General features: G+C 46.5%; 8 protein-coding genes across 8 annotated transcripts; 4 read left to right on the plus strand and 4 right to left on the minus strand.

Annotated features, from left to right (window-relative positions):
- Positions 1-32: 32 nt before the first annotated feature.
- Positions 33-859, plus strand: H6S33_006365 (uncharacterized protein; the record flags this gene model as incomplete). The annotated part of the gene is made up of 4 exons (XM_044837707.1): positions 33-38; positions 123-245; positions 320-492; positions 589-859. 4 exons carry the CDS (start codon positions 33-35, stop codon positions 857-859), a joined length of 573 nt encoding a protein of 190 aa, XP_044689892.1.
- A 2229-nt stretch (positions 860-3088) lies between these two features.
- H6S33_006366 (uncharacterized protein) lies at positions 3089-4781 on the minus strand (the record flags this gene model as incomplete). The annotated part of the gene is made up of 4 exons (XM_044837708.1): positions 3089-3667; positions 3731-4018; positions 4111-4424; positions 4523-4781. 4 exons carry the CDS (start codon positions 4779-4781, stop codon positions 3089-3091), a joined length of 1440 nt encoding a protein of 479 aa, XP_044689893.1.
- A 1174-nt stretch (positions 4782-5955) lies between these two features.
- On the plus strand, positions 5956-6661 carry H6S33_006367 (uncharacterized protein; the record flags this gene model as incomplete). The annotated part of the gene is made up of 2 exons (XM_044837709.1): positions 5956-6187; positions 6267-6661. 2 exons carry the CDS (start codon positions 5956-5958, stop codon positions 6659-6661), a joined length of 627 nt encoding a protein of 208 aa, XP_044689894.1.
- Positions 6662-8475: 1814 nt separating this feature from the next.
- H6S33_006368 (uncharacterized protein) lies at positions 8476-9750 on the minus strand (the record flags this gene model as incomplete). Its single annotated transcript, XM_044837710.1, has 3 exons — positions 8476-8522; positions 8584-9247; positions 9298-9750. The coding sequence occupies 3 exons, from the start codon at positions 9748-9750 to the stop codon at positions 8476-8478; spliced, it is 1164 nt and encodes a 387-aa protein (XP_044689895.1).
- A 2544-nt stretch (positions 9751-12294) lies between these two features.
- Positions 12295-12516, minus strand: H6S33_006369 (uncharacterized protein; the record flags this gene model as incomplete). Its single annotated transcript, XM_044837711.1, has 1 exon — positions 12295-12516. The coding sequence occupies one exon, from the start codon at positions 12514-12516 to the stop codon at positions 12295-12297; it is 222 nt and encodes a 73-aa protein (XP_044689896.1).
- A 373-nt stretch (positions 12517-12889) lies between these two features.
- On the plus strand, positions 12890-13890 carry H6S33_006370 (uncharacterized protein; the record flags this gene model as incomplete). The annotated part of the gene is made up of 2 exons (XM_044837713.1): positions 12890-13103; positions 13172-13890. 2 exons carry the CDS (start codon positions 12890-12892, stop codon positions 13888-13890), a joined length of 933 nt encoding a protein of 310 aa, XP_044689897.1.
- A 6178-nt stretch (positions 13891-20068) lies between these two features.
- H6S33_006371 (uncharacterized protein) lies at positions 20069-20908 on the plus strand (the record flags this gene model as incomplete). The annotated part of the gene is made up of 1 exon (XM_044837714.1): positions 20069-20908. The coding sequence occupies one exon, from the start codon at positions 20069-20071 to the stop codon at positions 20906-20908; it is 840 nt and encodes a 279-aa protein (XP_044689898.1).
- Positions 20909-21916: 1008 nt separating this feature from the next.
- H6S33_006372 (uncharacterized protein) lies at positions 21917-25474 on the minus strand (the record flags this gene model as incomplete). The annotated part of the gene is made up of 1 exon (XM_044837715.1): positions 21917-25474. One exon carries the CDS (start codon positions 25472-25474, stop codon positions 21917-21919), a length of 3558 nt encoding a protein of 1185 aa, XP_044689899.1.
- Positions 25475-25828: the final 354 nt, after the last annotated feature.

Consider the following 25828-nt stretch of genomic DNA (forward strand, 5'->3'; position numbering starts at 1 on the left):
TAGTATTAATGGATTCGGCACACAAATATCAGATGGCTGTAAGTTTTTATTTCAGTAATTGGGAGGCCTTTTTTCGTTTCAAGAAATCTGTTTACTGATTCTATTTTGCGGGGCGTTTATAGATCGTTGGATATCTTTCAGCTGGGATGGTCTTTACCTGTTCGGCTGCAAACACGCTCGTTTACACCGATAGGGGAACTATGCAAGCGGCGGGTGCTGGTCACATTATCCTCTCTATCGTCCAGGTCAGTACCGACGACTTTTCTTGCTCGAAATCTCGAAAGGGGAAGGTTTATTAAACTGTTTCGTTTCTCTATAGATTATCTGGATCTTTTACTTCGGGTCGACCCCCGACGCGTTATCACACGCCTATGTTGATTCGTTCGCTCTGCACAAGGACCAGAAGCGGTCTCAGAGCACACACCCGCTATCGCCTGGCTACCACGGCGACAGGCCGCATACCAGCACTAGCAGCCATCACGCACCCCAGATGTACACTAGTGCCCAGCTCAGCGGCTTCGAGACAAGCTCGCCACAACCCGGTGCGCAGTACAGGGAGTCCATTAACAAGTATGCTTCGCCCAACAGTGCGACACCCGCCCCTGGCCCTTCAACTACACCCCAGCCGCAGAGTGCGGCGATCCAGATCCCGCCGGACGAGGTCACCGCTCCCACCGATTACCCATACAGGGCAAAGGCAATCTACTCGTACGATGCCAACCCGGAGGATGCGAACGAAATCTCGTTCACAAAGCACGAGATTTTGGAGGTTTCGGACGTTTCTGGACGATGGTGGCAGGCGAGGAAACAGAATGGAGAGACGGGTATTGCACCATCAAATTACTTGATATTGCTGTAAGATGGCGGTGTAATGGCATGTTGCAACCCCGGGCGGATTCGGCATTGTTAGGACGTAGGGGTTCGGAAGGAAAGTGCGGGTGTACGAGACTGGGACTGGGGAATCATCGGTTGTAGGAGTTCCGGAAAAGGAATATACAAATTGGCGTTCACCAAGATCTTTTGGATAGGCTCCACTACTATTCTTCAAAATACAATATTCGTTATGCCGATCAAACTTTTACACGCTACGGCGTTGATGGAGGTGATTTTCTTGTGGGGTTTCTTCGATACACGCATTTCTTGGTAGCGACGTTGGGGAGGATCTGGCCTAGTCGTCGTCAGCGCGCTAGGCAACTTGGGTTTTATTAGGGGAAAGGTCTGGGCGTCCAATATCCATTTGTTTCTGTTCATTTGTATTTTTTTCAGTTCTGTTTTTTTCTTTCTTTCTTTTTTTGTTCCTGGAGAGGCTTTACTCTATTTTCTCTATTGATTTACATACCCAAAATCATGTTTTATATACCCCCGAGTTCCTCTCTCCTTATTTTTTGGGCGTAAAGGAGACAGACGGTTTTTCTTCGTACGTAAAATATCTGTCTTGAACACCTTTGTTGGTTAATGGATTCCCCTGTTCCCCCCTCCTCCATCTACACGCCAATTCCATACAGCAATCTTTCTTCGAAATCTCTCCTTTGTTTTCCATCTATTCTTTCTTCCACAGGAAATTTGTTTCTCTATAATGTGGAGGGTTCTTATTTTCGGGTCATGAGAGATGAACTCATATTTTCTTCGGAGCCGGTTGGGAAGCTCTAGTCCGTATTTTTGTGTTATTTGTTTCTTTTCCTCTAGTGTGCGCAGGTGCACCGTAGTAAGTTAGTTGCTAGTTCTGGCAGAAGCAGTATGGTATCTAAAGGGGGGGCGGGGGCGGTAGCAGTAAGTTTACTTTTTAAGCCAAGATATTGCGGCTATTCAATGCTCAAAAGATTCGATACCTACCTACTACGCACATGTCTGCAATTCCCATTGAGATTTTGCAAGCCCTTTTGCTTTTTGATTTCGGCCCGCTCCGCACGAAACATGGGTCCGGGAATTTCTGGGACGAAATGAAATATGTAGAACTAACTGCACCAGCTAGAGAACCCAAAGGAACAGATGTAACCCACCAACCAAAGATAGGGGCAGCGGTCGGTGGGTTGGGTTGGGCCAAGTTGGTTTTATTGTTGTGAGGCGAATGTCACTGCACATTCTCATTGAGCGTCCTGGTTCGCTGTGCGTTACATTGCATTGCAATTGGATGGCTTTTTTTTATATATATATATTATTATTATTATTATTTTCCAACGACCAGCTGATGTACTCTAGATGCGTAGCATCCTTCCCGGCAATTCTTCGGAACCGTGCCGATTCTTGCTCGGAAGACGGTGCTCCTGTTGACACCTTTGAAGGGAGATAAATATAGTACAAGTAGGGCCACATAAGCTTCCAGGAAAACAAACAGCTGATTTCGATGTTTTTTTTTTTTTTTTTTTTTTGGGGGGGGGGGCAACCATAAGTCATCGGACTACCGTATGTACCTATGGTGTAGCTTGCTCGAGGGTGAAGATTCCTTTTTGATGAGACCTACTCCATGAAGCTCAATCAATACCTCCATAGAGTGACAATAAAATATTCTGGTAATCATGGTGACGAGTGGTGTGTGATACAGAAGGCTGAAATAAAAATGAAACATAAAAATACAAAAGATCGCCGTCTAACCGTTTCTAACCTAACCCTGCAAACATCACATAAATTTGTCTCGATAGGGTATCGTAAATCACCATAACTTGGTAAGAAAAGACCCAGAAATAAAAGATCAGCTAATAGAAGCCCCTACAACATATCCTTCCTCCAAAGACGAAGTCAAAAAATAAATGAAGATTAAACAGATGCAGGCGTAAGATAGATTCCGGTAAAGAGAAGGGAAGGGAGTTTTGATGAAGACGAGCGCAAGCCCGGTGCATCACACATGAAAATGAAGCAAAACTGAATATCAAGGTAAAAGTTATTACAGATAAATGGGAAAAGGCCCTTGAAACGTTGAAAAAAGTCCTTGCTGAACAATACTACAGAAGTATAATTAAACACTCGTTCACACCAACCCCACTCGCTCAATCATTTTTGATACTCGCATCCAAAACCGCAACGAAATCCCTATAAGAAACAATGAAACAAGAAAATAAAACAAGTGTTACAACAATCCCCACAAAACACTTTACCCTCCACCTAGAGGCTGTGCAGAGAGATGCCGGCGGGATCCGCCGTTCATGATTACGGAAGGTAATGAAGCTGTTGACATTGCAGCTCCAGTCATTTGAGCAGAGTCAACTGCTTTTACAGGAGCCTCCTCAATCAGATCCTCTTCTTCCTCTTCTTCACCCTCCTCTTCAGAATCCTCATCGTCACTCCTAGTGTCCTCAGCTTGTCCTCCCTTGATAACCTTTACAGCCACACCGATGATCATGTAGAACCACATCAATGTGAGTACTTGCAATGCCAATAGCAAAAAGATAAATCCCATCAGGATAGGTTTCGTGAAACAAACTGCCTCTGTTGGATAATAGAACTGGCGGATCAGAAGCGACCAATCCTGAATGATATCAGGCATAGGCGTTTGGGTGACAGAGCCTGGATGATAGCAACCCTCTGGGATCATTACAAGTGCGTCTCTCCAGGCAGAATTGACAACGAGCATGTAACAAATATGTCGACCGATAAACCAGGTGATGAGAAAGACGCCAAACGCCCAATCGCAGATTGTACTATAACCGAGGTACTTAAGCATTTTGGCAAGCTATTTCAGGCAATTGTCAGTAAGCGGACCGGGCAAAGATTCGAGAAAGAGGCTCTGGCTCACTGGTAAAAGTGTGTCCACAACGTCCATGACGCAAAGTATCACATTGCCGACTCTGGTCATGTGCAATGTGTAGCTCGTGAACATGAGGGTGCATGTAATGATGTGATGTGCGAACATTTGGTAGTAATCCTTTCTTCTTTCCTCAATATTGAGGACAAAAATTTGTTGTAGCCAGAACGCGAACTGAACCAAGTAATACCACTTGAAAGTACCACCCAAATCGCGCAAAGGCCAGTTGGTCCACATCTCGGGGAGGTTGAGCCAGTACGGGCTGTCATACATCAGGTACTACAGGTAACGAAAGGGTATTGTTAGTCCTTTCCGGTTCTTTCGCGCAGTTGTGCTACAGGAACATCTTTGGAACGGAATTTAAGACATACCATCCCCAACGTCCAGAAAACAGAGTAGTAAACCAACAACCATGCTTGCTCAGCAAACCTGATAAGGCCTCTTTTGGTAGAAATTCCACCTCGTCTAGCCAATGGCGTGAAAATATAATCCATGGCAGTTGCACGAAGGAAAGTAAACATCACTATCCAGAAGGATAGAAAATAAATGTCATCTTCACCCTTGCCATAGAGATCGGTATCGGGATTATGGTAAGATATTTTGAAGAGTTTAGTGGTTGTAGATCGGTATTGCGGAAGCAGAATGTGAATTGCCGCGAAACAGGAAAGAATTATGAGTGAGAACTCTGTGAATATAGCACATTAGTAAAATTCGTGTTAAAGATGGTTTTAGTGAAAGTTTGCACATTGAGAGTGAGGGGTAAAGTGCAATTGTCATACTTACTTATTTGTCTTTCGACCATATAAGTGGCGAGGCGATCAAATGCGTTAAGAGGGGGCTTTGCATCCTTTTCCTTTGCAGGGCTCCTTTTTCTTTTGACTTTCAAGACCGAATTGTGAGTTGTGGCCGCAGAAGACCTCCGTCGCGGGACAGCCCCCTTTACCCCATTCCTTACGGATCCTGCACCCATAGAACCATTTCTTGACCTGACTGAATGGCGCCGACCACTAGGCCGATCATCGTCTGAGATGGGAGAATACATTGACCACTCCGAGGCGGTGGTTATGGAAGTTGGTGTTGTGGGAGTTAGTTTCTATATGAGCGATGTGATGTGATGATGATGATGATGGTAGTGGTGGTGATGTGTAGCCGGTGTGAAGGACAGGGAGATTGATAAGGAGGTGGAGGTGTGAGGGAGGGTTGAGGGGGGTTTAGTTGAGCACTCGATGAGGGATGGTGCTACGAATTGGTGCGAGCCCGATGAATGGTCAAAGGCATGAAAGAGAATGTGACCTGTTGAGGACGAGGAAAAGTGGTAGGGAGAAGAGGAAGATAGAAGAGGGGAGGAGGGGGTGTGAATTAAGTCGGATACTACTTGGGAGGATTCACAGGGGGAGAAAAGACACGGTGAAGTTGAGTGAGGAAGGGACCTTCGAGGAATTTTACGAGAAAGGAGAAAACAGGCCAGACCAGACACAGAGGAGGCGGTGGTGGCGGTATTCAACACAAGAAGGTCCTCCCAGCGCGGCCTATGTGCTTTACGTGACATACATAAATACACTTTAAGTCTACAGTTAGAGAGTGTGCTTTATGGACACACAGATTATGTTGTGAGGTGTGTTTCTTAGGTGTGTACGGTACTGTAGGTTGGCCCTGAGCGGATCAGGGTCAATCAACACCCTAAAGAAAGGGTCAGGTCAGGAACCAGGGGTTGAGAGGGTAACTCATGCCCCGTGCTTGCTGAACCCCTCAACTAAAGAGCGGCACCAATCAACTCCCTCAAATTCGCGGTCAGCGTAACTCTTTGTGGGCAATCACTCAACCACGCTCCAGGTAAAATTGACAAAACTGACGCGCTTAAGCTATGCATAGATACTATATCACCCATTCCAGCGCGCGAGCGGCTGTTACCCTTCCATGACCTTGTTGGGAGTAGAAACCCGTCCGTGTCACGCCATACCCTTTTGTCTTGTGTAGCGGCTCTGCACAGCTCAAATCAATGGTTCAAACCCTTTTGTTGAACCGAAACTCTCCTCCTGGAGCGTGATTCGCTTTGTTATGCACACATACATGTACTGCTGTAGAGTAACAGGTGTAAATCCCTGAAGTTACACTCCCAAAGCTGAACGCTATCTCGCCCCCACATTTCATTGCCCATCCAAGAACTTATTAGTACCTGGTACCTTCTCTACCCTCTCCCTATTTTCAACTAAGCAATGGATGATTCAGCGGATACCATAGCTGAAGAGACACTTTTCGCGCTCGAGACTCGTCTGCGCCGCTTGGAATTTGTTCTTCAAGGTTCAAGTGAAGATCCCATCGGCGAATTACACGCTCTGGGAGGGGCTGGCCAGAGGAACTCGGTCAGCGCACGTCTCAATGCGCTAGAAAGAGATCTGAACAGGCTTTCTACAAAGTCACAGACCGTAAAAGACATGCTCAATCTTCGTTCGTCCCCTCTCGCATAGCTATATGCCTGTCCCGTCAAAGCAAGCTCCAGATCATTCGATAACTTATGATAATATAGATGCCAATTTTCCTGAAATCTTCAAAAACGTTCATCCTGCCATCCAAACCTCAACACTATCCTCCGAAGAAAAACTATCAACTGTTCTTTCGGCCGCTCCTTCGTTCCACGCTACCTCTTCGCAGTTGACCTCCATAATGGACACCCCCATTCCAAACCCGTCGATATCAACCGACTTGATTGCATTAGTCCCCAGGATAAACAGAGTGCAGGTGGTGCAACAGGCTCAGGCGAAGGAGATTGCTGAATTGAGAAAGAGAAGTGCTGCACTGTTGGAGATGTGGTATCTATTGGGTATCGAAGGAGTGAACGAGTGCTTTGCCGAGTGGGATGAAAGAACATTGGCAGTAGACAAGCTTCTATCAAGGAAGATTAAGGCTGCGGAAAATTCATAATATCAAATATTGCCATTGCTCACCTAACATTGTTTTTGAAACTTCTCCTACGTCGTCTTTTATGAGAGATAGTTCACTTGTATATCCGGTCCCAGATAATCTGGCCAAATACATGTAGTTCTGCTTAGACTGGGACAAAAGTCTTGTGAGTCCCTCTCCCTTATAATTCGAAGCCACTGCGGTTATTTCGGGACTTTCGTTTTTTGTATCTTGCTTGCTATAGCTGTGTCTATAGTCATGGATTCATGTATAATGTATATACACGCGCGTTAATTAAGTCCTGAGAAATCTTGTGAGGTCGTTGCTACCAAGAATTCTCAGTACTTAATTAATGCGTCAGTATACAATACCAAAAAAGGGTACGGATTCGCTACGTATTCCCGTTAATGCGCTAGTAATGCAGCATTACTAAGCTATTCTTTTTGTAATGCCGGTTTAATTCACTAAATTTCTTGTACTGTACATACATGTAATCGGCACCCCGGATTGCTTTCCAAATGTGAATTATGTAAGTATGTATGTATATTCATAGAATCTCACTCGAACTTCTAATATTACGTAAACAAATTATCAACTAGAACCTATTATACTGAGCTTTCTTTTTGCGTAATAATAATAACCAAGCCTGATTTTTTCTTTCTTTCTATAACTATTGACCAAATAGCGGTGGCTTTTGAACCGTTAATTCATGGTGTAAACAATATAAGCAAGGTCGAGTAAAGATGAGGACTACACCCTGCCTAGATTAAAGCTCTATACAGACACCTGAAGTTGACTCGCGCGGCCTTGTGTGAATATCAGAGTAATGGGGATTCTCCGTGGCTGGGCTTGGCCTCTTCAACCTTCTGGGGGCGTTTGTTTGCACTTTATTCTCAAGCTTTATTACCCATCTCGATTTAGGGTTCCATCTCTCGATCAATCCTTCCCGGCCCCCATTTCAACTTAAAAGTACATGTAACTGGCATACATGTATACATGTATCTACCGTCCAGAGTAAAAGGTACATAGGACATGGCTCATAGGATGACCCAAAGCTGCTGGGTGTGATTGGTTCATATTGCCTTTGCACTAAATGTTCTCGAACAGATGAGCATAAGAATGGCGTGATTTCGAGTGTTTCAAACATTTTACCATGAAAGGCCCTGTTAGCCTCAGGTACATCTTACATTCCTTCGGAAATATGGACATGATGCCGTCTACACCCTTAGATAGGAAAAGGACCTAATTGCATCCAAAAAACACCTACATGTATCAAAGTAAAGTCGGAATCTAGACTTTGGTGTACAATGTTCCTTTAGCTATAAATTCAATTACATGTATACAAAAGATTGCGGCCAAGGGGTTTGTACTGGCAACACACCATTGTTTTGTGCTAGATAGATCATAGTTAGGATACGGAGATTTAGACAGTGAGGAATCGATTATATCGTTTGAATGATATAATAGTGTGAATTATTTACTCTGTTGCGCCCTAACCCTAGCCCACCATCCAAAAAAAAAGAGTTTTACTTACGGCTTCTTCATAATATGCTGTATGCAAAATACTCCTGCACTTCGCCAGGAAGTCTTGCATCAGATTTTAACACGACTCTGATTGATAACGAAAAGGAAAAAGAAAAGAAATGGACTACCAAAATACATCAAAATACAAAATGACACCACCGGCTCCGTCCACCATTCTATAAGCGCTGAAAGAGTAAAAAAAGGAAAGAAAAACCCTTCTGCCTTTTGTCGCTTTTTTGTTTCTGCCCTTCTAACTTCGTAAAGTCGTAAATGTCTATATTTATGCAACTGGGTCATAAAGTAACAACCCATCATTTACTGGGAGGATTTATGCGTTCTGATTCTGGCTTCCATGATCCTGTGGTACGGAAGTTTGTTAATACTACAATCGTTTACGGAAAAAGGGGTGCCCGACGAACCTTCAAAATTGTGGTGAACAAAGGCCATTGGATCATCAATCTCTCCGGCACCCATTTGACCAACCCCGGGAGAAAAGCTGGTTATAGGCAAAACCACCACATCTCCAACTTTTTTGGGTTCTTTCATTCCGGTAAAATTTTTCCAGGAGATACCACCTATAGAGGCGCTCATGTCGAAGAAAGTCTCATCGTTGAAGTACTCGAATACTGCATCAGTCCAAACTGCTGGGCCTGTCCACTCCACGACATTATCGTGATCTATCGAAAGCTTCTTGGCCTTTTTTCGGTCTAAAGTCTCCATCGTGATGTTGGCAACAATTTCACGTAGGACAGGGTGGCCTGGTTTCGATTGAATCGTCCATTGACAGAACTGTATTCTCCTTGAGTACCATTGGCTCCAGTCTTCACGATCAGGATCTGCCTCAATTCCAACGACCATCCCGACATCGCTGAGCTTAAAGTTGTCTGAAAGCCACTCTGTAGCTGGTTTCAAGGCAAGTGTATCTATATCAGCGTATATTCCGCCCCGGGCGAGCAAGATGAGATATCGAAAAAAATCGGCTTTGAGAATCGGCAACGGTAGAGCATCATAGGCATCCAAGACATCGGGAACGCCCGAATAAAGATGTCTTATTAAATGATTCGCAACCTGATCTGTAATGACCTAGAGAGTAAATTAGTAACGATCAGTGTGAATAATGTGTTGAGCGGTACCTCATGTACGAAGTCCGGGTGCTTCTCGGTCCAGCTGGCTTCGGTGATACGAAACTCTTCTTTGAACTCCGCACTGGCTGGTGTATATTTCCACGTTTGCCAAATGTAAGCAGGGAATTTTGACTGCACATGGTATGGAAATTGATGGGCAAGTTGCTCCTTCAAGGGAAGGTTCGCCAAGTTGGATATGGAGGTTTGTTGTTGTTTTGTGGGTGTATCAGCTCCCGATGAAACCTTTCGCGGGCGGTCTGTAAGAGCTTCGGAGATAGGCTTGGAATTGTGGGCGGGCGGTTGATTGGTGGGTGTTTTCTCTCCGGGGGTGCCATGCTCCTTCAGTGAAGCTGGCGAAGGCTCGGCTTCAAATGGTGAGGGTGAGTGTGATCGTGGATACAAGAAGAATATACAAAAAAGCAACAAGGCCGAGAGTAATAAGGCTCTCTTGAAACTCATCATGACTGCTGGTGATATTGGATCACGGCAGGCAGGCTACGAGAGCAGACAAAGGGAAATAGTTGGATGAGGATATATTGAACAGGAACCTGGTGATTCCAGGCGCGTATGATCTTAAGTAGGAGTGCAGAGCAAAGGGGGCGTAGAAGAAAGTGTATGAGATGGAAAAGTGTATCGAGTATTTATATAAGGTATGATAATTATTTCAAGTTATTATATAAAGAATTGAGAGGGACCAGCCAGGGCGAGGGGGTGGGTGAGGGCTGAAGGGGGTGAGGCTGTAAGACGTTAAAAAGAATGACAAGCGGGAGAGACAAGCACGCAAACAGGCAAAGTGTTTAATGAATCGAAAACGAGCGAAAGAGTGAGGTTATTCCGCGGCTGACAAGAGCGATGGAAGCAACTGCTGCAGGTCGGAAGAAGCCTTTGAGAGCGCGGTAGAGTAAGGTAACTGGCTGTAACGGTGGGTTGTCTAAGCTACATGTATTTACGTTTCCAGGCACTGGTGGCACAACTGGTCGCTTGCAGCGGTCGCTAAGAGTTTTTGTTGATTTTGATTTCCTGGGCGATATAGTAACCAAGATCTGGGAAACTGTGGAGGAGGCGAAGCCGGATGGGATAATGAGAAGAAGATAGTAGGTGAACCGGCGTTTGAATGGTGGGGGTTCGGGGTACTCTTATGTACCTACATGTAGGTGTCTAGGAGGGCACTGGTAAGTCGTAAATGTGCAGGAAGGCTGCATGGAACTTTCTTCTCATGCTCCGATGCCGTTCCGTTCCCGCCAGCGACTTGTCGATGGCTTGCGTGGCCTATTACACACATGTATGTACTCTTGCACGGGGAATCACCTATTCTATGAATTAGGTGCGGTATCCTATTCCCTATTCCATCATTCATACAGCTAGTAAATCTTATTCCTGTCGCCCTCCTTGTATCCTTCCTTATCGTTGCCATTCCAGCTTCAAAACGAAACAACAGAAGCCCGTTAATTTGGTCGATCGCTAGATGTCGTAGTGTGCCTGGTTGATGTTGAACAGGAAGGACCGATACCCGCCCCGGGTTATTTTGATTTAACCAAGCGTCTGGGATTGAAACCAGGGGCTGCCGCTGCCAGATCGAAAGCCTATCAAACAATTGGATTAGATGCCTATTTTACATACATGTACTGTTACTGTTACTGTTACTGTATATCGAAGCATAGCGGGGAGTACCTGTCTTACCTATTGTGGGGTGACAAAAGTTCTCGTGATTTTCGCAACCAGCAGAAATTACCTAAACGACCAACCCACAAAGTCAGCAATCGGGATTCAATCTTCGGCTCTCTGATCGTATGAATCTTCTTTATATCTTTTGTGGTTGTGGAGTTAAAGTCGTTTCATGGCCCGTCCTCGTATAGAATCACGAGAACTTTTGTCACCCAACAATACAAATACCCAACACTATGTACTGACATGATACATGTAGGTATATACTAGTATTTCGCTGACGTTTTTGAACTGGGCCATTATTGCATACACACAAAATTATGAGCTTGGCGTATTTTTGTATGGCATGCAATATCAGTCGCGTCCACAAACGTCAGAGAAATACGAGTAGACCTACGTATTTTTTTTGACGTTTCCGGACGCGACCACTATTGCATGCCATACAAAAGATAGCCTTGGCGGGTTTTTTTCTGTGTATGCAATAGCAGTTGCATCCGGAAACGCTGTGAAATTGCGAGTAGTGCTGTATTCTGCACGCAAGTTAGTCTCATTAAGTAGTTGAAGATCACGTGTTTGGAGGAGGACCTATATGCCCATGTGATTCGAGGTTCTTGTACCTATATATGTAGGTACAACTGGTGCTTCCTGCGTGGTAGTATACGTAGGGATTTTGATTGAAGGCGCTATTAAGTACGTTTGCCAGGTGTTTGATGGAAGCTACAGTACCGCTCTACACGCATGTAGGTACATTATGTACATACTCTGATGCGCCTGTGATGCAGTTTATATTATAAAGCTCGAAAACCAAGACTTCTATGGATTTAGGATCACTTAGTATTTCTGGCTGACAAATCACACCAGACCGGCATAACGTTTCATGGCAGATCGATTCTGGATATCTAATAGAAACTTAGTACTTCGTAAACATGGTTTTTCGAATAGTATATGCTCTAGTAAATACAGAGCGCTAAGTACTCGAGCGTTTTGTTGAACATTTATATCATAGCTTAAGCATACCTCAAAACACTGGCAGATTGTTTCGGAAGTGTCTAGCAGGAACCATGTCACTGTGCAGGGACAGATCGCGTCATTCAGGGTTGGGTTTTAGATCGAGGCCCATATGCAAAATATTTGCTGCCCCACAAAGGTGCATATTATCATACTCGTGAGAGCCATCTTTGAACATCGTCGCTGTCCTAACTCCACCAGAAAGTGCAAATACCTAGCCAGTAGTCCCTCCGTATAGCCCGTCGAAGCCAGCATAGGACGATAAGATCGAGAAGTTTGAAATAGTGGCGAAATGTCCAGCAACATCAACCGACAGTTGCTAAGGGTTCTATATCATTCTCGTTCTCGGCAGTATAAAGCTCTATCCGGTCCAACTATCACTGCATCGCCCTTCTTGGCCTCAAGATTAAGGCGCAGCCAGTATGTGTCGTCTTCGTCGGTTCGGGGTTTTATCACATCTGCACCGCATTTATCGGGGGCCTCCAACCCACAGATGGCATTCCCGTGCCTTGATGCCATAGAGATGCGAACGAAGGAAATCGAATCGCGCTCCATGGTGAATGGCCCCGAGCCTTCTTACACAACTGGCGCTCACAAAACTTTCACCTCGAAAACTCCGATGCTGTTAGATTACGGTGGCATCCTTCAAGAGTTCACCATTGCCTATGAAACCTGGGGTGAGCTTAATGTCGATAGATCGAATGTCATACTGTTACATACAGGGCTCTCTGCGTCTTCTCATGCAAAATCGAACCCGGATAATCCAAGATTTGGATGGTGGGAAAAGTTTATAGGACCGGGCTGTGCTCTAGATACAGATCGTTTCTTCGTTATATGTACCAATGTCTTGGGCGGATGCTATGGGTCTACCGGGCCATCGAGTATCGATCCCGCGGATGGCGAAAGATATGCGACTAGATTCCCGATAATGACTATGGGAGATATGGTCAGCGCCCAGTTTAGACTTCTGGATCATCTTGGGGTGGAAAAGCTCTATGCTAGTGTTGGCGCTAGTATGGGAGGAATGCAAAGTTTGGCGGCTGGAGTGCTATTTCCTGAGAGAGTTGGAAAGATCGCAAGCATCAGTGGTTGTGCTAGAAGTCATCCTTACAGTATTGCCATGCGGCATGCTCAAAGGCAAGGTAGGGTTGCAATTCTTGTGCAAAGAGAAATTAGTGTGGTCATCAGCCATAACTAACGAGAGAGAAAGTCTTAATGGCCGATCCGAACTGGAATCGAGGATTCTACTATGGCAAGGTCCCGCCACATTTAGGTCTTAAGCTTGCCCGCCAGATCGCAACTGTAACATACAGATCCGGACCAGAATGGGAGCAACGCTTCGGAAGACAGAGAACAGATCCCTCACGCCCGCCTGCATTATGCCCAGATTTTCTTATTGAAACATATCTCGATCATGCCGGCGAAAAGTTCTGTTTGGAATATGATGCAAATAGTTTATTATATGTTTCGAAAGCAATGGATCTGTTTGACCTCGGCGCAGAATACCAAGAGGTAATTCGAAAGCAGAGGGAACAAAATAAACATAAACTATCTCCAAACCACGTCGAAGAATTAAGCGAACAGAGTGCGAGCCAATGCTCCCTGACACTTCCTTCGCAGCCTTATACGGAACAACCAAGAGAACACATTGATGCTTCAACGACTACCGATGATGGATCCATACCTCCTGATCTTGTTGCCGGGCTGGCACCGATGAGAAACATTCCGACCCTCGTTCTAGGTGTTACGAGTGATATCCTATTTCCTGCTTGGCAACAACGAGAGGTAGCGGAGGCTTTGAAGAAAGCGGGGAACCGGAGGGTAACACATGTCGAACTGGGAGAGGATGTTAGTCTGTTTGGACATGACAGTTTCCTGCTGGATATTAAAAATATCGGTGGAAGTGTAAAGCGTTTTTTGGAGGGCTGAAAGGTCAAAAGTGGGAAATTGAAAATTCGGACTTTCTTCCAGTTGTCTATACGGATTAGATGCGTTACGTCCTTCTGTAGTTGATCTATTCCTTTTCACGTCGTGCTTTAAGCAAATTTAATCATGGAGGTCTTTCTGGCTTATAGTAAGCTGTCAATGGATACCACAGGTTAAATGGTTCACGAGGACTCGAGTGAAATAATGAAACCCATATATCGCCTTTGAACCCAACTTACAAGTGGAGATCATTTACAACGAAGGCTGTTAACAATAGTTTGATCTAACGCCTGATCAAAATACTTCGAACCTGATTTATATCATTCCTGAATCTGATGCTATACAGTATTAGGGCAAAGGTCCTCAGCACCGCCGATGAAAGTGCCCCATACATACTACTGTACAACGATTTTGTGCATGGAACTCCGGTAGTTGGGAAACGCGAATTTCAGAGGAAATTAACAGCAACATACAACTCATGTTTAGGTGTTGTGGTATCGACATCAGCTGCAACTTCCTATTCTGGTCTCGTTAATTAGAATTGTATGTATTAGAACTAAAGGCTGGAAGAGTAAAAACTCCATAATCAAGAGACACCGAAGGAGGGTTGGATCATATAGTAATCTTGAATAATTGTACAGCTGCCAGTACAGGCTTTGCTAGTATTATATTTCCAGCCCCTAGATTTTACTGAACCAGAAGGTTGCAAACAAGTAATGAAGTAATCAATCAATCAATCACTGAATCAGAAAGAATGGAAATATTAATGAGTTAAAAAAAAAAAAAGAAAGAATGGAAGTCACAGATTATCACTCGACATGCATATGGAGTTTGTGACAATTATTAGAGAGGTTCTGCAACGGAGTGAACACTACTGCATGAGGCCGTTTCCACAGAGATTTGGAAAACAGTATCAAGGGAAAGTATGGCGCGAGAATCGATGGGGGGGGATAGGTCCACCGCAGGTGTCCTTTAGGATACTAAAATAATCTAGGGTTAGGTGTATGATATGTGTTAGGTTCTTGGCGAGGAGCTCTTGGCGTGGCGAGTGATATTCTATGCTACAAGTCTCGAATAAGACGTTGACGATACAAAAACCTTTCGTTCTTAATATGCACAATATAGTAAATTTTACAATGAGATCTAATGAGTAGCGCAGCCTACGAGTCATCTTGTGATATCAGTGCTTGGGCTCGGCTTGCTAGTTAAAAGCTCGAGGGCTTGAGCCTGGCTCGAGTCAAAGGAATCAGTCTTGGTAGACGAGTACATTGTTGCTGACAGTTGAGGTAGGCACAAGACTGCCTTTATATAGATAGTTGTCCTAAAATAATGGAGCGTTCGTGGGTATAAAATGAGATATGGGAACTCTGCAACTTCGAGTTGAATTGTAGTACTTTCCAATGGACGCAAGAAACTTCCCGTAAATACCAGAATGAAAGGATTATTTCACAAGTCGGCTCAAGCTGAGCGGGGATATGGGCTCGACCCGGCCTGTGTCGCGAAGAGTTGGGCTTGTATTGGCTCGAGCCAGTCCGACTCGTGGACCACACTACTAAGGAGCGCCAGCATCTCGAGTAACGTTTGAGGTGACTAATCTATGATTCTTGCACTGTTTATGTGCACCCAAACCCGCATCATTTCCATATGCACCGTTGCTTCCATAATATGTTGAAATTTTCAAGACAAAACGCTTTCGGATATTTGAAATTAGGTGTTAGGCCTTTTCACTACCTGTGACCATGCAATTATAGTTTTTTGGGTGTACCACTTTGGTAACCCCTAGAAGCACCAATCAATTGAGCTCACAATGGAATTGTGCTGATCCCTTAAACCATAGGCCGAATTGCAACGGGACACTTAACCCTTTGACGCTAGACCAATTTTTCTGAGTATAAAAGTGTGAATTCAACAGGGACGGGGGAGGACATCCCTTCTTGTTCCTTCAACACCCTTCTTCAACTCCGCCAAGACTTGACAAAGAGCGGGGTCACACCTCCTCTCAAGACTTTGCTTAGGCTTCATTGCCAACGCCAGTCCTTCCTCTCCCTCCTTCTTCCCTCTGGGAATAGTCTCCTTCTTGTAACGGCGCAGTGCGAATAAGGAAGAAGTTCGGGAAGGAGAGTGATTAGTAATCGGGAGTTCGTTTGTTGTTTCTCTTTTGGGATTTTGGTAGTGTTTGGGTTTTCTTTCTATGAGTTTGTAACGGGGGTCTCTTCTGAGAGAAAAGAGAATAAGATAGAATAGAGACGGCCGTGCAAGATAGACAATCAGGTTGCAGATTATTCAAAGATACTAGCGCTAGAACTACAGATAATCTTTAAAGCTCAAGTCACCTTCAGATTATTCTTCCTCTACACAAAATGTCCACCCTCCCGGCTCCGAATGCACCCCTTCAGATTGAATGGCAGCCGGTGCCCCTCCAGTGTTACGAGCATGCCAAGCATTTACGGAAGTGAGAGAAAGGCTAGTAGATACCCCAATACCCTCTGATACTAATGACAACACCACTATCAACTCCGGTTCGCACCCACGAGGTGCGGTGCGATTAATATGCGACCAAATGCGGAGTTGCGGTTTTCCTAGTTAAAAAACATGTTTTCGACCCCAATAATAACCCTCAGAGCATCAAACCACCGGAGGGGAGTGCTTTTGGACCGGTGGATATATGAGGGACAGCTGGAAGCAATCGGATCGAAGATCGGATCACTCGGAGCGAATCGGCGCAAGCTACCAGCTGACTGGGTACCTGTCGGCGGTACCTGTGGGCATGAGAGGACTCTGCTATGTGGGAAAGCGATGTGGGAAGAAGCCTGAGTAGGTACCCTTACTGTCTGATACCTACGAGTAGCCAACGCTGACGATTATCCAGCAGATGTGTAACGGAGCCATTTCAACTGTCTGGTGTATGAGTACACACAGGGCCCGGTTACATGCTGAGAGTTATTGTTAGAAGCCAGTTGCACGGTGATATGCAAGTACCGGCAGTGTGGTTAGCCACCAGCTGTCAGAGTAACTACATTCCGGGCGCTAGGAAGAGGATCTATTCATGGGAGCAATGACTGACGAGTCTATGCCTCGCCAGTGACTAGAAGACCGGCCAGAGTGAAGCTCTGATTGCCCGGTGATTCTCTAGATCCTCTGAGCATTGTAAGTCCGCCGAAGGGCAGGGACTATGCTAGGGAAGTCTACAATAAGCGAAAGCTCTACAGCAATGATTAAGCTTACACCTGAGCGGCAGCTCATTCATGCAGGTCCTCGGTTGTGTGGCAACCAAGGCTGCAGGTGTTACAAAGGCTTTGACTAAGGGTGGTTGCCTTGGGTATCGGAAACACCTGCTGACGCTTAGAGGAAAGCGGGGTAGTGGTGGTATTGTTTCCGGTACTGAGGGAAGGCCCACCGGAACTTAGTAAGGAGTTAGGAGCAGAGAATAGAAGCCTTCGGAGTATAAGTACTCAGGTTCATTCCCGCCCTTCAGTCCTGTTTTCTCCAGTCTTCATCAAACAAAAGAACGAAGTTCGAATCGGTAGCAGAGCCCTTAAAGATTATTGAGTTCTAGCGATAGTATCTTTGAATAATCTGCAACCTGATTGTCTATCTTGCACGGCCGTCTCTATTCTATACAAATCTATTTCTCTTAGAAAGGACCCCCGTTACAGATAATCTTTAAGGCTCAAGTCACCTTCAGATTATTCTTCCTCTATACAAAATGTCCGCCCTCTCGGCTCCAGATGCACCCCTTCAGATTGAATGGCAGCCGGTGCCCCTCCAGCTTGATGCCACCGGGCAGACACAGCTTGTTAAGAAACCCAGGACCGCTCTACAGGCCTATATTCCCGGCTGTGAGCCTGCCTGGCAGGATACCGATGAGGTTTCCTTACAAAAGTTCTTCACAGAGCTTCAGACCTACCTCCAGCACAGCCTGCAGAGTCAGTTGAACCGAGGCAGTCAGGCACTGCTCATTGTACAAGAGCGCCAGGCAGCACAGAATGCTCTGATGGCAGAAGCTCTAGAGTACATGAGGTCGGAAGTCAACTCTGTTCAGGAAGAGCTCCGGAAGTATGCAGAAAGAGATGAACTGAATGCCGATGTTGATGCCATGGAGATTGAGTGGACAAATCCGGCCACTCCACCAGACTTTGTTGCCGAGATACAGAGAGCTCTTGATGAAGGAAGGTTGGTGGTGGGTAGACCAGCAACTCCGGCACCACTTTCAGTCTCCAGGTCCTCTTCCAGAGCAGCTACCAGGACAATGCAGCGGAAGACCAGCCCCTTTGCAGCATTTCCGGTCCGATCCACTAGGAGAATTATCCCTATTGTGCAGCCAGCGGTGGGGGCTTCACCCTTACCACCTAGCCGCTTCGGTGGAACACATCCACTCCTTGGAGGAGCCGACCGATCCTTTGACTATGAAGGAGAGTTCTTCTCAGGTGCAGGCCGAGGACCTCCTAGTCCGCTAGCCAGGAACCCAGGAAGGTTTACCATGTCTGGGGCTGCTCAACCAGCAGCAACCTCACCACTGGCCAGCAACCCAGCACCAGTAGCACCTGTGGCCCCTCCTGCTGCGGCCGCCGCTCCCCCTCCAGCTCAGGCACAGGGAGGAAGTGGCGGAAATCAGAACCCTCCACCTCCAGCAGCCCGCGCTCCCGCTCCAGGAGATCCGGATAGTTCTGACAGCTCAGACTCGGAACCAGAAGGTGGTAACAGAAGAGATTGGCGGAGATACCTTAAGAAGAAGTTGGAGAAGCAACAGAAGAATCTGTTGGCAATGATGTCCCAGCAGTATCAACCTCCGACCACCTCCCACCCTTCTACTTCCACCAGAGCTCGAGAACCAAAGGCACCACCACCCTCTAAGTTTCAGGGCAAGGCGGAGCAAGTGGAAACCTTTATCCGGCAATGTGAGAATGTGTTCTCCATTGAGAGCCTGTCCTTTACCTCTGAGGAGGTTAAGATCCGATATGCAGGCAATCTGATGGAAGGCGAGGCAGCAATCCGATGGTATGAGGCATACCACAATTCAATTGATCAAGCCTCTGCCAACCGTCTTGCTGGAATGCCGGTGCAGTTGGATCAGAGATGGAAGCGCTGGGATTCCTTTGTGGATGCTTTTAGAGCTGCCTTCGGTGAAGCCATCTCTAGAGATGATGCTGTAGCCCAATGGAATACCCTCACCCACACAGCTCGAGGAGGAATAGACCTCTTCCTGAATACTATCATTCAGCTGATGTGGAAGACTGGCTATGAGGGTCAGTTGGTGGATGATAAGATTCATAATTCCCTCCTCCCAGACCTAGGCATGAGTTGGGCTCTTTTTAATCCCAAGCCAAAGTCCTTGATGGAGCGGATAGCTGCTCTAAGAGAGTTAGGGCACACCCATGAGAGGTACCAAGGGATGGCAGCTGAGAAAGCGCACCCTCGGACCAAGAAAGATCCTCCCGCTCAGAAGGACCAGCAGCCTAAGAGGAAAAGAGAAGCTGTGAGCTCCTCCGGCCCTCAGAAGACTCCCGGACCTAAGGATAAAGCGGTGGAACTGAAGGGTATCCCGGGGGATATTCTAGAAGAAAGAAGGAAAGCAGAAGTATGCTTGAAGGTATGACCTTCCGGTACTCCCTATTGGTAGAGTGCATAGACTGACTTGTGCAATAGTGCGGCAAGTCCAGACACAAATGGACCGATTGTTGGTCTAGGGAACCTACTGTTGTCCGAGTGGCAGCAGTGAGAGTACAAAAGCGGAAAAGAGGGAATGGCAAGTCCAACTCTCAGAAGAAGGCTAAAGTGGCTGCTGTAGTAGCAGAGGATCCACTTGTTGTACTCCCGGAGGTTACAGAAGATTTTGTTTTTCAGCCTGAGCAAGACTCGGACAATGAAATCATCTGGTAGAAAAGTGTCTGTTTGAGTCTATGTTTACTAAGTTTTCTGTGATATGGGTTTTTCGGTTTCTATGTTTCTCTTGAATAAATTATGATTGTGTTTCCGCCTATTTGATTGCTCTAAGCACTCTGAGGATGGGTTTAAGACCCGAAACAGCTGGTCTGTCAGTGCTCTACCAAAGTTATATTTGCTACAAGACACTTCCAAACCGCTACCAAAAAAAATTACCACACATCATACCCGCTATATTACCGCTTGGGAATAGAACCAAACGATCTTTTGATCTTAGTAGTGCCCGAAGCTATTAGCTATGTTGAAAAGACAAAGAGAAACAAGTCCAGAATCCGCTGTTAAGCAAAGAAAGTTGGAACAGAGGCTTCCTTCTTTACCAGTACATGGAAAAAGACCTATACTGAAGGCAGGACTGTCATGGACGGTCAAAGGAAAGGATGAAGGCGCCCAAGGGTCTTTCCTGTTTGACACCGGTTGTACAGGAGCTATCCTCAACCAGAGTTTTGTCAGAAAACATGGAATTCCCTTAGTGAGGCGGGATCAACCTCTGACAATGTTTGATGCTCAAGGAGATGTCATGATGGGAGGAGGCGAGTATTACACTCACCCGGTCCACATGACTATGGGAGATCATAAGGAGACACTCCGATGGGAGGTGGCTACACTGGAAGAAGGAATGACCGGTTACCTGCCAATTAGTTGGGCTAGGAAGCATAACCCGGACATCAACTGGGAACTCAACACCATGAGCTGGAGGAGTGACTACTGCAAGCAGAATTGTCTCCCAGCGGCCACCAAGATTGAACTGATCTCTCCGTACCAAATGTTGGAAGAAGAAGAGACAGTCTATCAATTGGTTGGTTCAGTATGGCATGATGAGGACGGAGGTGATATTGCTGAGAAAATACACCACCTATACCGGGATTGGGCTGATGTGTTCAGTCAAGAGAAGATTGAGGAAATGCCACCGCATTCTCATAATGATTTGAAGATCAAACTCTTGCCTGGCACCGCTCCTGTGAGGGATGCGTACCAGACCACAAGAGTACACTACGCAGAGCTCAGAGTTCGGCTAACAGCTACAAAGGTAGAAGTCTCCAAGGTCTCTTCAGTCAACGCCGAGTATGATTCTCCTTGATCCGATACGGGCCCCGCGAGCTACGTTATCAACAAAGATTCACTAGAGTTAGTGTGTGATGTTCGACCGTTTTCGACGTAATAGTTCAGGTAGAGTTCGAAGTCACGATAGAATAAAGTATTTTCAAAAGTATAACCAAATAAAGTTGTAACTCGCGTATCAACGATTTATATTGTTAAGACTCTGATTTCGCCGATAATGGTTTGGCTAGTCAGTGAATGACACAGTATTTATATCCCTCGCTTATGTCTCGAGGACCCAGTCTACTAATAATACAGAATACACTCGGGGCATGCCCGAGACCCTGAAAAACAACCAAGTACATTTAACTCCTAAGTCCGTAACCCAAACTCCTAAAGCCGCTGAAACCCCTCAACCTATTTATTCACTCTAATGCACGTTTCCCTGTCGATGTTTCTTCTCCATCGGCCGTCTGGTGGATAATCGTCAGCGTCGGCTATTCTGAGGTCTCGGACGGCAAGGCTACCTACTCAGGCCTCTTCCCACATCGCTTTCCCACATAGCAGAGTCCTCTCATGCCCACAGGTACCGCCGATAGGTACTCGGCCGGCTGGCAGCTTGCGCCGATTCGCTCCGAGCGGTCCGATCTTCGATCCGATTGATTCCAGCTGTCCCTCATATATCCACCGGTACCAAAACACTCCCCTCCGGCGGTTTGACGCTCCGGGGGTTATTATTGGGATCGAAAACGTGTTTTTTAACTAGGAAAACCGCAACTCCGCATTTGGTCGCATATCGATCGCACCGCACCTCGTGGGTGCGAACCGGAGTTGATAGTGGTGTTGCCATTAGTATCAAAGGGTATTGGGGTATCTTCTAGCCTTTCTCTCACTCCCGTAAATGCTTAGCATGCCCGTAACAGCTTACCCCCCTTCCAGGGTGTCACGTCTCGGGACATCTTCTGACAGACTATGGTTCCAGTAAACCTGCTCCACATATCACCCGTGGTGTCTGTGGAGGGGAAGGACTTAGCCCCGTGGGGTACCTCTATAGTCTCAGGCGTTGGTCCTTCACGGCCTTGGGGTTCCTTCGATGATAGTCACGGACTAGATCAAGTACGTCCTCGTTCATAGCGTCCATGACTTGATAAGTACAGTCACTCATCGAATAGCCCCGCCATTTCACCAAGTACTCCACTAATCCTCTTCTGCTCTTCCGGCTCCCCACGATACTTTCCACTTCGTACAGCACCTCTCCTTCCTTATCGACCTCTTCGGGAGTTGGGGGACGTTGTTCTCGGCCTGGGATACTGCTCTGTCGATACCGTTCCAAGAGTTCGATATGGAACACATTATGAATTTTGACTTGTGGTGGCAGTTCCAATTCACAGGCTCGTTTTCCGGCTAGTCGGATGATTTTGAACGGGCCGAGTTTCTTATGATCGAGTTTCTTGGTTGAGCGACGTGTCTTGATATTGGTCGCATTGAGCATAACCATGTCTCCCACCTTGAAGTTAGGTGGTTCGTCCCTTTTCCGATCATAGTATTTCCCCATCTTTTCCCTGGTGTCTGTTAAGCGAGCGAGAGCAGAATCATGAACTCCTCGGATGAAATGAGCGTACAGGTCACTGGTTGGGTTGACCACTTCGGCTTCCGTCGGCCAGTTGGTTCTTGGGTTGTAACCGTAATTGGTATAGAACGGAGATTGACCCGTGGCGGTGGTAACCGAGTTGTTGTAAGCATACTCCGCCAACGGGAGTAGCTCTGCCCAATCATCTTGCTCGTAGTTACAAAACGCTCGTAAGTAGTGCTCGAGGGTTTGGTTGACTCGCTCTGTTTGCCCATCGGTCTGAGGGTGGAAAGCAGTACTCATTCTTATCCTCACATCCAACAATTCCATAAGAGATGCCCAAAAACTTGAAGTAAACTTGGCGTCCCTGTCGGAAACTATGTCGAGAGGCAGCCCATGGAGTCGCCAGATTTGACCGAGGAATATCTTTGCTAAATCCTGCGCGGTCGTTTCTGCTACTAAGGGAATGAAGTGCGACATCTTCGAGAACCTATCAACTACTACCCAGATTTGATTGTATCCCTTTGATTCCGGTAACTGTACGACGAAGTCCATTGATATCGATTGCCAGACAGAATGTGGCGTGGACAGTGGTAGAAGCGCACCGTATTTTTTATGGCGGCTGGGTTTGTTGCGCTGGCACTCGTCACATGACCGAACGTAGTCATCAATCCACTCGTTCATTTTTGGCCAATAGAAGTTACGCGTGATGAGTTCCAGTGTCTTGTCTTGTCCAAAGTGTCCTGCCACTTTCGAGTCGTGTTCTGCCTGTGCGATTCGGATCTTGATACGGTCGTCTGCCGGGATGTAGAGTCGGTTCTTATAGAAGAGTAGCCCGTCTTTCTCAGCCATATCCTTCAATTCCCCCAGCTTCTCCCCTTGCTCAATTCTCTCTCTCATTCCTACCCATATCGGGTCTCCCGATGCCGCCTGCCTGACATGATCCAGAAAATTCTTAGACCAGTCGATCACTCCCTTGGAGGCAAGCGACACCGCTGATACCACAAACTCTTCCTCCGCCAACTGCCCGGGCTTAAAGAACCTGTCTATCGGCTGTTTCCCAAGCGTGCCTCCCCCTTCAGGACGGTACTCCGGCCGTCGCGATAGTGCATCTGCCTTCCCATTTTTGGTTCCCGGGCGGTAAATAATCTTAAAGTCAAATTCCGCCAAAGACTCAGCCCATCTTGCCTGTCGTCGGTTAAGAACCTTGGTTGTTGAAAAATATTCCAAGTTCTTATGATCCGTGTAGACGAGGACCGTTTGACTAGGTCCTTCGAGGTAGTGACGCCATTGCTTGAAGGCCGACACAATTCCTAGCATCTCCTTATCCCAGACGTCGTAGTTGAGTTCCGCTGGGTTAAGCTTTCGAGAATAAAAGGCAACAGGGTGAGTCTTTCCGTCAATAACCTGGGATAAAATTGCGGCGATAGCAAAATCACTTGCGTCCGTTTCCACGATAGTCTGGCGATCTGGAGAGAAGTGTACCAAGATCGGCGCAGACGTAAACAGGGTTTTGAGTTTTTCGAAGGCTGCTTGGGCCGTTATAGACCAGACAAAGTTCTTAGCATCACCCCTGAGACAATCGGTAATGGGTTTACAGACCCCGGAGAAATTGTGGATAAACCTTCTGTAGAAGTTGGCAAAGCCCATGAAGATCTGTACTTCTTTAACGCTGCGCGGGGCTTGCCAATTCGTAACAGACATGACCTTATCCAGTGCCATGGTGACGCCTGCTGGGGCAAGGATGTATCCGAGGAACTCAATTTCGGTAAGTTCGAAGAACGATTTCTTCGAGTTGGCGACCAGTTGGTATTCTTGTAGCCTACTAAGAACTTTGCCGACCAGCTCCCTGTGTTCCTCTCGAGACTTGCTATATATTAGGATATCATCAAGGTATACTACTACACCTTGATCCAAAAATTCCCTCAGCGCATCATTCATCATGTTCTGGAAGGTCGCCGGCGCATTTGCCAGCCCAAAAGGCATGACGAGGTACTCAAAATGCCCGTACCGCGTACGAAAGGCTGTCTTCCACTCGTCACCGTCTTTGATCCTGATGAGGTTGTAACCTTCTTTCAGGTCAATCTTCGAGAAGATAACCGCGCCTGCTACTCGATCTCGCAGCTCGTCCATAAGCGGTAGAGGATACCTATTCTTAATGGACACTCGGTTAAGTCCACGGTAGTCAACGCAAAGTCGCAGACTACCGTCCTTTTTCTTCACAAATAGGATTGGGGCTCCTGCAGGGGATTTGCTCGGCCTAATCTTTCCCAATCGCAACATTTTGTCCAGGTATTCCCGAAGCACCTTTAGTTCGACTTCGGATAGGGAGTAAACGGGTCCCCATGGTGGCTGCTTCCCTGGTTCAAGGTCTATTGCATGGTCGTAGGATCGATGCGGTGGTAACTTATCTGCTTCCGACGGTAGGAAGACTTTAAGGAACCCATGGAGCCAAGAGGGAAGAGTTTCGCGGAGGTTGACCGATTCATCTTCCAAAAGACAAATGCTACCGATGAATTGAGCCTCCGGATCGTCCAGTACTCCCTCATCCATCTCTATTTGTGGTTCCTTATCAGTGAAGCATCTACTCCTGCAGTTCTCACTATCGTAGGAAACTTCCCCATTTGCCCCTATAACCGGCTTATGTTCTTTCAGCCACCAATTCGGTAGTATTGCATCGATGCCAAGTGGGAGAGGGGCGATCTCGAATGACAACTGTGTTTGATGCCCCCTTGACATTATAATTAATGGTTGTGTAAAGGCGTGTCCCGTGCCCTTCATAACTTCTCCCGTAAATCCAAATACCCGGGCCGGGACGTCTCGTTTCACCTTCGGGACCTCAAAACTATCAACAAAAACAGCAGACAAAACAGGACCAGTTGCACCAGTATCCAACAGCACCTTACAAGGTAAACATTTTTCCGCAAAACAAAGGAACTGATTAACGATAGGTCGAGGACCATGAATAGGTTCCTCCAAAATTTTCTGTTTTTTCTCCGGTTGGGACGCTCTCCCTTCCTGCCTTTTTCTTTTCATATTTTTTTTGTTGTTTTCCGTCAGTGATAACATAGCAATCTGGGGATACTCCTGACCTGACTCATCAGAGTCCCCTTTTAAAAATCCTCGTCGAAATCCATTTCAGATTCCGATCCGCGTTCTCGCACAAACGCTTGCCCACTGGTGTACTCCGCAGCAGCCGTCGCAGCCGGCTTCTTAGCCCGGTGCCTCATTCGCTTTCTCTGAGGTTGGGGTTCCGGTGGTTCCATATCGTGGTCGCCATCGTCATCGCGGGTACGCTTTCGGGAGAAAGAGGAGATAGATGCACTGCTGTTAGCATCTGAACGACACCACTTCCAAAGATGACCCTTTCGGCCACATCGCACGCAGGCT

This window comes from Morchella sextelata (genome assembly GCF_020137385.1).
Source record: "Morchella sextelata strain SCLS chromosome Unknown scls_20, whole genome shotgun sequence".
Taxonomy (NCBI): domain Eukaryota; kingdom Fungi; phylum Ascomycota; class Pezizomycetes; order Pezizales; family Morchellaceae; genus Morchella; species Morchella sextelata.